The 16,278-nt window shown below is 35.2% G+C and overlaps 1 protein-coding gene and 1 long non-coding RNA gene across 2 annotated transcripts in view; one reads left to right on the forward strand and one right to left on the reverse strand.

Annotated features, from left to right (window-relative positions):
- LOC143247205 (uncharacterized) overlaps window positions 1-8,334 on the reverse strand; it is a 35,746-nt gene extending 27,412 nt beyond the window's left edge. Inside the window, exons 1-2 of the long non-coding RNA XR_013026433.1 lie at window positions 8,204-8,334; window positions 7,551-7,660 (exon numbers count right to left, since the gene is read on the reverse strand). This is a non-coding gene — a long non-coding RNA (uncharacterized LOC143247205). The remainder of the gene's footprint in view (window positions 1-7,550; window positions 7,661-8,203) is intronic.
- Window positions 3,611-16,278, forward strand: part of LOC143247203 (uncharacterized) — a 31,944-nt gene continuing 19,276 nt past the window's right edge. The window contains exon 1 of the mRNA XM_076494875.1: window positions 3,611-3,632. Coding sequence (XP_076350990.1) covers window positions 3,626-3,632 — 7 coding nt within the window. The 5' untranslated portion in view covers window positions 3,611-3,625. The remainder of the gene's footprint in view (window positions 3,633-16,278) is intronic.

The following is a 16,278-nucleotide window of genomic DNA, read 5'->3' on the forward strand; positions in this document are numbered from 1 at the left end:
CGAGAAAACCCACTTGCAGAGAAATATATATGTAAAAACGGCTCGTTTGGGTTGAGAAAATTCTTTTTTTACGTAAAACGTCTAACAACTCAGTCGCTTCTTGTAGTATAACAATAGCTTATTACAATTGTTTATGAATTCCGCACAAAGCTACTAGAGGGCTATCTGTGCTAGCCGTCCCTATTTTAGCAGTGTGAGACTAGAGGGAAGGCAGCTAGTCATCACCACCCACCGCTAACTCTTAGGCTACTCTTTTACCAATGAATAGTGGGATTGACCGTACATTATAACGCCCCCACGACTGAAAGGGCGAGCATGTTTGGTGTGACGGGGATGCGAATCCGCGACCCTCAGATTACGAGTTGCACGCCTTAACACGCTTGGCCATGTCGGGCTTCTTATTACAATTAGTTCTTCCTAATCATTTATTGTAGTATAACAATATCTTATTACAGTTAGTTCTTCCTAATCATTTATTGTAGTATAACAATATCTTATTACAGTTAGTTCTTCCCAACCACTTAATGTAGTGCAACAATATCTTACTACAATTAGTTCTTCCCAATCACTTATTGTAGTGTAACAATATCTTATTACTGTCAGTTTTCCCAATCATTTATTGTCGTATAACAATATCTTGTCACAAGACTCTAGACTATTGCTAACATCTTGTATTTTTCATGTTCTTATAATGCTAAATGTTAATTTAATGTTAAATTATTTAAAAATACTGTTACCATCTACACACCAAAACATTTGTATTGTAACGTAACTGGTTTTTCAGTAGGAATATTTGAGCCAGTACCAGAAGGCACTTATCCTTGAAGTGTGGAGGTTTGGTCATCTGCGCCAAACCTATATGAAACAATCCATTTTTTTTTTAATCCTGTCAAAGTTAAATTACAGGGTGCAACAGTGCGTCTAGGGTAAGGAAGAACTGTGAGGGAGAGGTGGAGGTAATATAGTCCAGGCGCCCATATTCCGGTTTAATTGCTGAAAATGTATCTTGCCGAACATTTCACGCCTTTGTTAACCTTCAAATGATGGTAGTTTATTATAATTTAATACAAAGCTGGTATCCTGAGAATAGGGTAGAGTTGGCTTACTTATCCATTTTTAGTGTTTCTCTTGCAGAATATTTCTCATTCAACACTGGGTAAAATATTGTTTAATATCTTTAATATGTATACAGGGAATTCGTATTTAATATTAACTTGTTTTCTTTCCCTGTGTAATGATTTTTGCTGCTTGTTCGAGTAAGTCCTATGATTAATTGTTTATTGAAGTTATACTAGTCACCTAGCGGTACGTTTTATGGGTGGTCCTGATGACTGCCCTACAAGGTTTGTACTCGTTCCAATTAATTTCCAATTGTTAAACTAGAGGGCTCTAGGGTAAGATTTACTAATATGCACCCTAGTTTAACATGGAGGTCGTATTGCCACTTTCTTTTATGTTTCGTTGTTATAACTGTTATTTGCGATTGTGTTTATTTGGGGTCTAGGCATACTTATACGTGATTTATATCCCTAAGTATCTTAGTAATGTTGTAGCTGCAATCGGAATAAAAGTGTTCATAAATGCGGTCTTAGTGTGTCCTGGTAAGAGTGTGTTTTCAAGGTCAAAGATCAAATTACAAGTTTAAACTTTTGTCAAATGTTAGTTGTTTTTCAGTAATAACTTGAAAATCGATAATTTTAGAGTATAGTTTACATATAAGTGTTAAAATAACAATTTCTATTTACTTTCAACTCAAATGTACTGTTAACGACACTGTGTCCACAGCAACAATTGAAACCTGAATTCTAGCTATATAGGTCTTAAAGCTTACCGCTGGGCAATCAGAAGACATAAAGGGGTTATACCATAGCTACGCGACGGACTGTCTGTGTTGTATCTTCCATTATGATCGAACCCCAAACTCTAGAGTTATGAGCTATCTGGTTAACCACTGAGATACCAGTAGACAAGAAAAATAGTGTTGTACAAAAGCTGGTATTTACGCTTCTGTCTCCACTGGTTTTGCCAGTAATTTGTAAAAAAATTGTAAACTGATTCATACTGTAGAATAAATCAACCCAGTAATCACTCAGAAATTAATGTGAGAAACGAAGGTAATATTTTCGTTGTTATTGGCAACAGCAAATCTACTGAGTGGTGAAAATAATCCACGCTTCGTGTTTCGATTTATAAAGTTCGATAAAGTGTGCAAACTATCCTTTTTTTGTTTTGCCAAAAGCAACAGCTTTCATAGTAAGTGAAAATGTCAAAATCGGTGAGTAAACTCGAACTTCGTTTAGTATTGTTGTCGTAACAATTAGTTCACTATTACAGAAAGCAGGTTTTTGTTACGCAACGTGTTTCTCACAGATATTGTAGAATTAACACGATTTCCTGTGTAATTAGTAAGGGCACAACGATATAGTTTAAACAGAAATAGTATGTTTGTTTTCAGGCCTTCTCAATATTCTTCTAAACCTTAACAACTGAAACTTATTATTAATTAAAAAAAACTAACTATACTCTGCAGTTTTAAAGTAATTTAACCTATGTTTATTATAGAAATATCATTCAACAGTTTAATAATTAGTTTATAGTATGAATGAAATGCCATCAAGAACATGTCGTCTGATATACGTTTCAACAAAGTTCTCTTGCCTATATTATATTGTTTAACCAAATTATTTTCATAATGTTAACATATTTTATGTACTGAATAAACAGTATCTTTATGATACATTTTATTATTCCTCAGTTAATAGTAAAAACAAAATAAAAAACGACGCCTGAGATACTCGCTGTGAGGACATTGTAACCGATAGTCAATCCCAATACTTGTTCGTAATGTGCAGCCAAAGAGTTGGCAGCAGGTTCTGCCGGCCGGTTGCCTTCCTTTTAGTGTGCAGTTCAAAATTAGGGACAACGGAATGTCTTAATAGTTTAGACATATAGAAACAAATCAACAGTAGACACGAATACGATAGAAATGGTAGTTTTGTAACATAGTTGCTGAATCTAAACGACATCTTATTCGCACGTATGCTACATGTGTGGGTGAAAAATCCCTAATTTTGGATTAAAGACCAAACGAAAGACACCCAGCAGCATCGGTGAACATCGGTAATTTATCCGGCTATTCGGACCATAAACGAAGTTGACTGCTACTTTTATGACACATTTGCAGTTGAAGGTGCAGATCGTCTTCAAAGGCGTCACGCACGTGTCGAGCTCTGGACACCTTACCACATCATAACACGTCAAACATTAGCCCATGTTCGGCCCTGGTTATCACCAATAAAAGAAAAACGCCAAATAGTAACTTTGTTGTAGTGTAAGAAATACAGATTTTACTGAATGTTTCCAAAAGCCAAGAATAATAAATGTTAGTATTATTAGCTTCTAATCTGTTAGCACGTGCGTGATGTAACAGACTGCCTAGCATCCACCTACGTAAATACACCTTTTCATTTCTTATCAAAAAAAGCGTGTGATTGTAAGAGAGGTGGAGATGACACGCAAGTCGTCGCATCTCCTTCTCTTACTCTCTGTTTAAGTAGTGTGATAAATGTATGGAGGAATTTTCGAACTAAAATTGCAGCTTGATATTTGTAACCGCGCCTGCAAGATGACAAGTAAGTAGCCTACCTAGGCGCGGTTTCAAGGTGAGTCTTACTTTAAATAGATTAAGAGTAAACCTGTACCGTAGATTATCTTGGACTTTATCGAATTATCTAGAATAACTCTATGAAAAAGGTTCAAAATGTTATAAGAGAGCTCTACAACTAACTGAATGCCGTTAATCAAAGTGCAAAGCCACAGTGAGCTATCTGGTGAGTATACGGGGAGAATCGAACCCGGATTTTAAACACTCAGTGCTAGCCCTTATCATTCATATAGTTATCAAACATTCTCTTTAACCACACTTAAATTTACTGCCTCCATAACATCTGAAGGTATTCATTCCAAAGGCCAACATCCCTTTTAGAAAAATAAAACTGTCTTAACTGAATATAACTATTACCTTGCCAAAATTTATAGTTGTGTTTCCTAGACCTGCTATTCTCACTGTTAAATATGAAAAAAGATGGTACATCAAACTATCAATTCCCTTTGCAATATTAAACACTTCAATTCGACCCCACTAACTCAATTTGAGAGATTTTAGCCTCTTCTTGTATGAAAACCCCACCATACTTATAACCCTCCCCTGAACTCTTTTCAATAATTCAATATCTTCCCTAATATAAGACGTCCCAGACAGAACACAATATTCCAAGTGTGACGTAACCAGTGACCTGTACAATGAAATTATAACCTATTTAAACTTGTATTCAATATTTCTATACATAAAACCTAAGCTCCTATTTGCCCTACCACTAACAATAGCACACTGTTTGGATGGCTTTAGAAACTGATCAACCCATACACCAGGGTCCCTTTCTTTCATAACACTGTTAAGGTTATTCCCATACAAAATATATGTATAATAAAATTATGAGAATCCACATGCATTATCTTACATTTATTATAATTAAAACCAATGTGCCATTTATTAATGCAACTCACTAAATGATATAAATCCTTGTGTAAACCAGTAACATCCTATTCATAGCTAGTAGAACTAAAGACATTAATATCATCTGTTAATTTAAGTATTTTATTGACCATTCCATCATCTGTGTTATTGGTGTAAACCAAAAAGATAAATGGTCTTAAGACTTAGCCATGAGGCACCCCACTTGTGACATTAATCCAGTTTGATTGGACTGTATATATAACAACTCTCTGCTGTCTTCCATCACACCACTCTTCTATCCAATTAGGTAACTTATCCTCCACACCTACAGAAATAAGTTTCTCTGTAAGCCTTTCATGTTTCACTTTGTCAAAAACTTTCTGAAAATCCAGATACACCAAATCTACACTCTTACGGTCATCTACATAAGCAGTAACCTTTTCAAAAATGTCAAAAGATTTGTGAGAAAAGATTTTTTCCTTAGTGAATCCATATTGACTACGTGATAAAATTCTAAACACTGTTAAATAACTTTGCAAAGTAACTTTCATCAGACTTTCCAAATTTTTTCCCAAAACTAATGTAAGACTAATTGGTATCTAACTACAAGGACAACTTTTATCTCCTCCTTTGAAAAGAGGTGTAGATTGACTACTTATATTACTGAAGCTAATTCGAAAATATTTTTTTTTGTTTTTTGTAGTTAGGGATAAAGCTATACAATGAACTATCAGTTCTTTGCCCACCACGGGTATCGAGACCCCTTTCTAGTGTTTTAAGTTCACATTCATACGGCTGTGCCACTAACGGAAAAGAAATTATTTTTTCATGATTCACTCCTACAACGCGTAACCACCTTTAAAAATTTCTTACCTGTGAAATAATAGTTGGAGGAAAAAAAATTATAATTGTGTGTGCCGTTAACAATGTTTAAAAGAAACGGACAACTGGTAAGAGATGTTATTTAGATGTATCATTAACCAGAGAATACTGCAAAAATATGTTCAATGAAACTGGTTTCCAAAATAAACATCTATAGTTAGTAGTAAGAAGGCCCTGACAACTGATATTATTAGTCATAACTGCAGACACTACAGCAGATAAATCATTAATTAAATCTATGAACCAAAGCAAAACCCTTTACCTTTATCCATTTATTCTCTAGTTACCACATCGTTTTAGTAGTTTTTCTATCTATAGTTGTGTTATATAAGATTCGAATACTTTATATTTTTTACCGTCACTATGTGACTGTCACTAGGGTTGGAAGCGAAAAGAAACAGTATTTTTTTGACCCTGTCCCTGGTGGTGCTGTGGAAGAAACATTGACAGAATCCACAGGTTCTTCTTCATCAGGTTATCTTATTCCTTCCCAATAAATGTTTAAAGATACCTACTTGGCCTCTACTCTCACTACTCTCATCGATGTTGTTCTAAGAACGGCCACGATGGCGATTTTTGTCTCGGACCACCTATATTTCTTGGAGTCTCCCTTCCTGCTTCGGGCTGGTTGTATTTATTAAGATATGAGCCCGCTTTTTTTTTACCACTTAGATCTAAATTTTGATGCTTTAATTACTGTATAGTTCTCAGAGATCTCCTAGACATAGAATGGGACAGTATGTAAAGCAAATTGAACATCACATCTAGATGGACTATAGAAGGTTCACAGGGAAGAGTTGCGTTATTTGGACCGCAAAAGTCTTACAACGGAGTCTTTTGAAATTGAAATATTACTGTAGGACTATTATGAAAATGAATGGTCGTCAGATAGAATATGACCAGAAGAAGTGAAGTGTACTGTGACAATATGGTTAGAGTCCAAGATAATTTTAATATAAAGTACCCAACCTTTATATAACCTTAATATATAAATAAACTTTTATTCGGTCAAATATGTTGGATGCTATTTAACACTGCTATAATTATTTTTCATGGAAATATCATTGTAATTTTTTCTTTATTGTCTTGAAATAATTACAACATTACCAAGAACGGTTGTGCTAACAGTTGATTGTTGGAACTGTACTAATGGAAGATCGTTGATTTCTGGTACTGTTGTGGACGTATTACACCATAAACTTAGAATTTGTTTGCTAACAAGTTTTGTGAAGTTTGCAAAAAAAGCTACACGAGGGCTATTTGCACTAACCGTCCTTAATTTAGCAGTGTAAGACTAGAGGGAGGCAGGTGGCCCTCACCACCCACCACTAACTCTTGGGCTACTCTTTTACCAACGATTAGTATGGATTAACCTTCACATTATAATGCTCTCACGGCTGAAAGGACGAGCATGTTTGATGTGACTGGGATTTGAACCCGCGACCCTCAGAAATTATAGTCGAGCGCCCTAACCTCCTGGTCATGCTGGGCTTTGTTAAAAGACTCAGATAACTGAAATGCCGTCAGTTTTATTTCTGAAAACAAATAGTTTCATTAACAGTAACAGCTAAACTTTTTAACCTATATATATGATTTGCTTTTCTCATTTTTATTTTTATTTTTATTTTTATTATAAATATTTCTATACAGAGGAACAAATTACCTTTCAGTTTAGAAAATGAACTTAGGACTAACTTAGTGAAGCGTTACTTGGATAATGGTCGAAAATACCGCTAACAGCAAGGGTACCGAACTGGTAAATCATCAAAGGATACTAATCGCTAAGAGCTGCTGTTTTTATGACACTGTATTCTATTGTTATGCTAACTGTTGGGTTAGTTTTAGTTCTATGCAGGTAGACGGCTTTTATCAAGGAACTAATTTTGTTGTTTTTTTATCCGTTGTATATATGGCCATTATCAACTAGATTTTTGTTTCTTTGATATTGTCTGTGCTATGTGCCAATTGTGAGTATCAAAATCCGATTTTAGCATTATAAGATTTCAGGCTTACCTTTGAGCCAGCGCAGAGAAAATTATCAAATCGAAAATATGAATTTGAATTCACGCGCCAAAAATAACCAACATAATTAGGAAATAATAAGGACAAGTGGATGTCCATTGTTTGATAAAACAGAAAAGTCATTACTTACATATCGTTTTATGGTCTCACTAAAGGCTCAGCGAAGGCTCATACTGCTGAAAGCCGAGTTTTGATACACGTGGTGGACAAGGCCTAGACGGTCCATTTTGCAACTTTACGCTTAACGACAAACAAAGCAAATTGATTTTGTGAATTAAAATGTTTGCTTGATAAAATACACAAATGCAGCGAAATAAGTGAAAGCATGAGAAAACAGTATAACAATGAAACCGTCTAATATCTTTGTCAGATAAAAATGTGCTTTCATTGATACGTCGTTTCAGATTGAACACTTTTTATCTCGTTCATAAAAACTCTACGAAACGAAATTTGTGGCGATAAATGTATATTTTTATATGGTACAGACATAAAGCTATTTATTCGTTGTTCAATAAGGCAATATACATCAGCCATCTAATTGTTTAATAAGGAAGCACAATTCAGCCATCTAAGTGTTTAATAAGAAAGCACACATCAACCATCTAATTGTTTAATATAGCAGGACACATCAACCGTTTAGTTGTTTAAACAACAACAACAAAAGATTGTAAGCTTCAAGCCTAATACATTTTTAGAACAGTATTGCTCAGACGTTATTAGTTCAAGATCTATTTGTAAACACTGTTAAGATCCACTGACTATCTAAAGTACAACAATAGTCACCTTTGGAAATGTCTGTTCACGAACCATGGTTTCAGAAACCCTGTTTTGGAACGAACAAACATTTTAGACTTTACAGCTAATCAACGAATAAATCAGCACGGTAAATCGTTTTGTTACATGAAGTAGTGTTGTAATAGAGTGGGTGTTTAATTTAAATAAAATAAATAACGTCACGATTATTATGGGCCCCACCTTTAAACTGGTTACTATAATTTTTTTCTTTCTTTCCGCGAATCAAGGACTCGTACTTCTTAGTTTGTTGCTAGGAAACGCTGGAAAGTTAGATTCATATCATACATACGTGAAGTGTGGAACGCGCTCTGTGGCTTATCACGAACTTAAACATTGGACCTTTCGATATGAAGTCTAATAACATGCTATATACTATTCAGAACTAACCCTGCTTTATTAGTAAAAGTGTTAATACCCATGCCAATCGTTCTGAGATACATTTTTACTTCAAGTGGGTTTCTCGTCATCACGAATCTATTTCTATACATACCTGTATGTCCATATAGATGTTGTTTTATATCACAATGATAAAGTTTAATTTATTTATTCATCGAGTTTATACTAACAGATGCTTGGTGCGAAAGTTTCACATCAACTTGAATCTAAACACAATAAATAATTAGAAATACTCTACTTTTTTTCATTTGAAGTTGATTGGACGTTAACGTTGTTTAAGGAGGGTCTGTCCCCCACCATTACATTAAAAAAAATAGTAGTCAAACTCACTGTCTAGTTACTATTTCAAAAGGATTAAATAATTGTGATAACAAACACAAAAACATATTTCTTTTTTAACATTATGTTACGCGCTAACAGAGATTTAGAAGGACCTGTCCCCTAACACTTAATATTTGTTTTTTAAAGTAATAACTGAAATCCGCGTTCTACTTCTTATTTCAAAGTGTTTAAACAACTGCGATTGTTTGCTTTTAATTAAACACAAAGTTACACAATGGGCTATCTGTGCTCTGCACACCACAGGAATTGAAACCCGGATTCTATCATTGTAAGCCCGCAGACATACCGCTGTGCCACTGGGGATGGGCAATAGGTGCGATAATAAACACCAAAATAATTTTCTGTTGTTTTATGAAACAGCGCGCGCATCTGAAGTAGCAGTCACATGTCTTGCTTTTGCTTAAGACCAACATTAAATATGATGCATGTGTACATCACGTCCTCCCCACCGTATAAAACACACGTACACACAAACATAACACTGTGTGAAATACGCATATGCAGTATGCGAACGTAACCAGGTTAAATATACTGGTGAAGAAGCAAAAAATCGAATTAAAAAACCAAAAATGTTAGGCCTGTTGCATCATCATTAAGTTTTGTGTTAATATATAGAGTTTATTAAATCTTCGTAGTTTTTACTTAGGCATTTTACTATACACAAAGCGGTATTTATAACCTTCAGTATATTAGTGGTTTTCACAAACACTTGAAAAGAGTTAAATCTACTTTCTCAGGTATTGGTGCTTAGAGAACAATCGAGAACTGGTCCAATAAAATTCGTGATGACGAGAAACCCACTTGAAGTAAATATGTATCTCAGAACGACTGGTATGGGCATTAACACTTTCACTAATAAAACAGTGAACAACCTTCTCAGGTCATCCTTCAGGTTAACAAAGAGAGAGTTTGCAACTGACCGTTACCGGGCGCTGGTCTTAGAGACAAAAGTGTAAACGGGTACGAGATTGTAGGGGGCGTTGCAGTAGATGTTAGGTTATTATCTAGTATAGATATTTCTTTTTCACTGCTTTTAATTTTGATTTGTTGTTTTGGGCTATTTGATAAATTATCACCACACTTAAAATCGTGTTCCAAAAACTAGCCTATAGGGTGCGCAGTTTGAGCCAATAAACCTTGGTGTTTAGTAGTTTTGTTGTGATAACACTTGTTTAATTTTTTAATTCCTTTGCCACCCATTCGCACACCGGTATATCTACAAACTTCTATTGCTAGAAACCAGCTTTAGATACCCGTGGTGGGCAGAGTACAGATAGTCCTTTATGTAGTTTCGTGCTTAATAAGAAACAACAACAACTTAATTATTTTTAACAAGAAGACTCCATCCAGTACACCACTTAACCGGAAGTTAAAGCTAACGTGTACTCGAAACTTAGGATTTTTAAGTGTAGTTTGTTTTTCTTTTGTTCTAATGTACTTGTCACACTTTTTTTTTTCGCCTCTCGCTAGTTTAAAAAAAAAAATAACGTTGGGTAGATCAATGTAACCACAACATCTTTTGGCGAATAAGAACACGTTGTTTATTGTTTAATAGTAATTAAATAATCTTAGCCCACAACACAATCACGAAGTTGTCAAAGATAGTTTTTATGGTATTAACGACTGTGGTGTAGCCACGTACAAACAAATCATATACGTCAATGTAATTAACCGTTTACTGCACGATAGAGTTCTTAACATAGAAAATTGAAAGCTTACACGAAATGCCTGTTATTTGGTGAGAAGTAAAATGATCTGTTAGAAGATTACTACACGTGCATTTTGTGTATGATTCTCTCTAGTGTTGCAGTTCAGAATGCACGTGCTTGCTTGACCGGACAAGCTTATCGAGAAGTTGACTGTGAGTAATTCATGTCACCTGTCGAGGCGTGATTATGCCCCATTTTTGTTTCATTGGTCTGACAACCCCATATTACGGTAACTGTTTGGCCGTGTGATTTACATAATAAATCGTGACAGCAAACGAAGAGTACGTTTTGGTTTTGATTTTCGGTTCACACCATCCCTCCAGCTCTAATGCTCCGACCCCGAAGGCTGCCGGCAGGATTAATTATTAGAGAAATACTTCTGCTTTGTTCAGTTTGTTCTTAGTAGGAATACACCGTTACAATGAGTATAGATTTCTGCATGAGGGACTTAAAAGTGTGTTCACTGTTATACGCACATTTAGCACAGTTTTTTGTGACACCTGAGTATTTAGGTGTTTAATCGCGAAAGAGCGGTTAGCTTACGACATTACAAGGCTTAAATCTGGGGTTTGATCCCCTGTGATGGACGGAATGCAGATGACCCAATGCTTAACTTTGCTCTTAGAAAACAGTTAGTTAGCTTAAAAAAAGAAAGAAACAGTTGACCATTCTTTTTAGCCTCGGAATAGCGGCTCATAGACTGGCACTGAGGTCTTTTTAGCCGTAGCTTTTGTTTTTTTCAAGTACAAACGTTTAGCTGATACTTAATCTCTTGAAATATTTGATATCTAATTTTAGACGAGGCTATTGAGAATCCTCTCTTTTGTATTTATTTGTTTACTTGACTAATTGCTACAAGTAAGTAATATAATTAGTTTTGTTTACCTATATTCGAAAGAATATTCCTTTTCCTAATTGGAGGTCTTTTATGATGACTTGGGGATATAAAATTACACATTGGTAGGTTAAAACCTCCTATCTTTTTTTTTTCTTAAAAAAGAAGGGTAAAGAGGTGAAGTCATTGAAGTTTATAAGATTATCTAGGAGTAGGGAGGAAATGATAGATTAAAATCCCCTGATTTCGTTTTGCTACATTGTGGGGATAATAAAACAAGAAGACACAAGTTTAAGATTTGGAAAAAGACAGACTAAGCTTCAGTTAAGACAGTTTTATTTTTTCTAAGAGGTTGGTTGACTAACGTGTTGTTGTCGGAAGTAAAACAGATTGGTAGTTTAAATAGTTGATCAATAATTTCCAGAAAAATAAAGGGTACGTTCAAAGATTATGTTTCCCTTGTTCCCTTTTATAGAGATCGGTGTGTCACAACAGCACCCCTTTTGTCTGTCTGTTATATTTTAGTTCTATTATACATGTGTTACATAAAATCTTCTAGTGGCTTAGCAGTGAATGTGGAAACGTATGACGTTAAAACCCGGGTTTCGATAACTGTGTTAAACACGACCATCGTATAGTTTTGCGCTTAACAACACAAACAGTCAATAATATCTTGAATCAATGAGATTTTTTCGCTTTAATTTTTTTCTGAATATAGAACTATTTAATAAAAACATGTAAGGTTATTTGTGTTGTCTTTATCTGTTATTTTCCTTCTATTTTTCGTTCTGTTATAAAGAATAAATTGCGGCGTTTTTGAGCCTACTCACGTTTTAATGTCACACGCATGCGTTTTATGTTTTCTATCAAAATTCAAACGACGGTCAATTATTCAAAGTTATGCAGAGAGCTGCTGCGTAATTCCTCCGAGTTCTACCGAAAGGGTCAACGCAACATAGAAGAACAAATTAAAGTCTCCATCAGTCTTGCTTATCTCGAAAAGATCTCCCCGTCGTCTATCCCGAGTTTATACATCACAGTCAATAGGGCCTCTTTTGTACTCCGACGGTTACCATTTAACACCCGCCACTGGCCCAAGACTATGGGTGGAGATTCTGCAAGATTCGACGTGCCGTTTTCACCACACATCCGGCTTCATAAACTCCGGTCAGGCACTTTTCACCTAGAAACCTCGCGCAGCGTGACGTCGCCGTAATGATTACCCAATTAATTTATGAAGAAAGTTTCAGCTTGGTGTAATGCATCATTTTAGTTTCATTATTCCCTCCCCGCTTCTTTCCCCATTTCTCAATATACGTTTAGGATTCTTCCATTAGCACGTGACCGCGCTGCTCGACCATGGAGCTAGTTTACCATGCCTTTCCATTGACGCTGGGTGATGGATGGATGGGTAAAGAAAAGTTGTGTTTATTTAATTTCATTTTTAATCTTACAGTCCTCTTTTGAATTAACAGAATCGTGCAGTGGACGTAATGTCAAATATATACAAGGTAAATATTAGCTCTTAGTCGTAAAGCTCATAATACCGTTGCTGTATGAAAAATAGGGGCTGAGAAGAAATTCACTCCAAGTGGCTATTTGTCAGTATAACGTCACCCTTGTAAAGACGTGTAAGCTTTGGTTTGTGTTTCTTGGAGAATTTTGACAGCACGGGAAGGAAAAAAAGAAAGAAAAAAGAAAACAATAGCAAGTAATTATAGAGTATGAAAAGGTAACTTGGAAAGCTTGCCCATGAAGGAACTTAAGTTTTGTGGACGAACATAATTGTTGTTTTAAAACGAAGAGTTAGTTGTAATTTAAATAAGCTTATATTTTGTCACGACGAACTTTACAAATAAAGTACTATGTAGTGACTGTTAGACCTATATACAAACAATGTCACTGCTAGAAACTCTACACTGCTATTACTTGTCATTGTTTCAAAATACATTGTTGTAACCAGTCATTGTTTGACACTATATATTGTAATCTGTTACTGTTTGAGAATATATATTGTAATCTCTTATTGTTTAGACCCTACATTCTTACAACCTGTCATTATTTCTGAATCTACATTGTTGTAATTTCTCGTTGTTTAATACTCTACGTTGTTGTAACTTCTCGTTGTTTAATACTCTACGTTGTTGTAACTTCTTGTTGTTTAATACTCTACGTTGTTGTAACTTCTCGTTGTTTAATACTCTACGTTGTTGTAACTTCTCGTTGTTTAATACTCTACGTTGTTGTAACTTCTCGTTGTTTAATACTCTACGTTGTTGTAACTTCTCGTTGTTTAATACTCTACGTTGTTGTAACTTCTCGTTGTTTAATACTCTACATTGTTGTAACTTCTCGTTGTTTAATACTCTACGTTGTTGTAACTTCTCGTTGTTTAATACTCTACGTTGTTGTAACTTCTCGTTGTTTAATACTCTACGTTGTTGTAACTTCTCGTTGTTTAATACTCTACATTGTTGTAATTTCTCGTTGTTTAATACTCTACGTTGTTGTAACTTCTCGTTGTTTAATACTCTACGTTGTTGTAACTTCTCGTTGTTGTAACTTCTCGTTGTTTAATACTCTACGTTGTTGTAACTTCTCGTTGTTTAATACTCTACGTTGTTGTAACTTCTCGTTGTTTAATACTCTACGTTGTTGTAACTTCTCGTTGTTTAATACTCTACATTGTTGTAACTTCTCGTTGTTTAATACTCTACATTGTTGTAATTTCTCGTTGTTTAATACTCTACACTTGTAACTTCTCGTTGTTTAATACTCTACGTTGTTGTAACTTCTCGTTGTTTAATACTCTACATTGTTGTAATTTCTCGTTGTTTAATACTCTACACTGTTGTAACTTCTCATTGTTTGGGACTCTAGAAATTGATTTTTACGACTACTTACCAAACGCTTTCTTTTTTTGAAACATTATCAGAAGTTGTGTTTCTTTGCAAGTCACGTGGAGTTTATTTTTTCAATATATGTTTGTGCAACCTTACATAATACATAGTGAAAGCTGTATATATGCTTAGTCCACCATGGGAAATCGTCATTTAAATTTTACCAATCCGCAACTTACCGTTGACGCTGTCAGAATGGTGTTAAATATACTTAAGAAATATAATTATTTTCATCTGCAAGCTACAGTTGTTTAACTGACTTAACTGCTTTTGTTTCAAAACCATAAAACGTTTCATAACATTCACGACCAAACTTCTTCAACTGATGAACCCCATGAACCTTCAGCTTTGCGCGAAATTCAAACTAAACAATCCATCGTTCGTGTTTTGTTCGTTTGCTGTCAATCACAAAGCTTCACGAGAGCTACCTGCGCTAGCCGGCTCTAATTTAGCTGTGCAAGACTAGAGGAAAGGCAGCTAGTCATCACCACCCACCTCTAACTCTTGGACTACTTATTTACTAACGAATAGTGGGATTCATCGGAACATTATAATGCCCCTACGGCTGAAAGGGCAAACATGTTTGGTGTGACTGGCATTCGAACCTGTGACCCTTGGATTACGAGTTAAGTGCCTTAACCACCTGGCCGTGCCGCGCCCGATGGATTATTGTTGGAGACTTAGTTTTAATGGATTTTAATGTCTATATGTCCGTGATTGAAATATTTGTATTTTTCTGTGAAGATAAACAACGAGTTATCTTTTCTGTACCCACTACTGATATCGAAACTCAGTTTTTAGAGTTATAATCTTCAAATTTAGTTTTTGTGATCTATTTGTCAAAATAATCCCAATAAATAGTCTTTGTGATTGGTTCACAATATTCCTTTTTCTTTGAGTAATTAACGAATACTCCTGTGTGTTTAATTTCCTGGATTGATTCAGACTATGATAATCTAAGAGCCTTTTCCTGGATCGACAAAGACTATAAGAAATTAAGTTGTCAATTTAAGTTGTCACTCTATCCTGGACCGATAGAGCCCATAAGAAATTAAGAGCCTTTCCTCGATCGACACAGACTATAAGAAACTAAAAATCTTTCCTGGATTGATAGAGACCATAAGAAACTAAGAGCATTTTTTGAATCAACACAGACTATAAGAAACCAAGAGCCTTTTCTAGATCGATAGAGACTATAAGAAACCAAGAGCCTTTTCTAGATCGATAGAGACTATAAGAAACCAAGAGCCTTTCGTAGATCGATAGAGACTCTAAGAAACCAAGAGCCTTTCGTAGATCGATAGAGACTATAAGAAACCAAGAGCCTTTCGTAGATCGATAGAGACTATAAGAAACCAAGAGCCTTTCCTAGATCAATAGAGACTCTAAGAAACCAAGAGCCTTTTCTAGATCGATAGAGACTATAAGAAACCAAGAGCCTTTCCTAGATCGATAGAAACTATAAGAAATCAAGAGCCTTTTCTAGATCGATAGAGACTATAAGAAACCAAGAGCCTTTCCTAGATCGATAGAGACTATAAGAAACCAAGAGCCTTTCGTAAATCGATAGAGACTATAAGAAACCAAGAGCCTTTCCTAGATCAATAGAGACTCTAAGAAACCAAGAGCCTTTTCTAGATCGATAGAGACTATAAGAAACCAAGAGCCTTTCCTAGATCGATAGAAACTATAAGAAACCAAGAGCCTCTCCTAGATCGATAGAAACTATAAGAAACCAAGAGCCTTTTCTAGATCGATAGAGACTATAAGAAACCAAGAGCCTTTCCTAGATCAATAGAGACTCTAAGAAACCAAGAGCCTTTTCTAGATCGATAGAGACTATAAGAAACCAAGAGCCTTTCCTAGATCGATAGAAACTAT

Source organism: Tachypleus tridentatus, chromosome 3, assembly GCF_004210375.1.
Source record: "Tachypleus tridentatus isolate NWPU-2018 chromosome 3, ASM421037v1, whole genome shotgun sequence".
In the NCBI taxonomy this organism is placed as follows: Eukaryota; Metazoa; Arthropoda; class Merostomata; order Xiphosura; family Limulidae; genus Tachypleus; species Tachypleus tridentatus.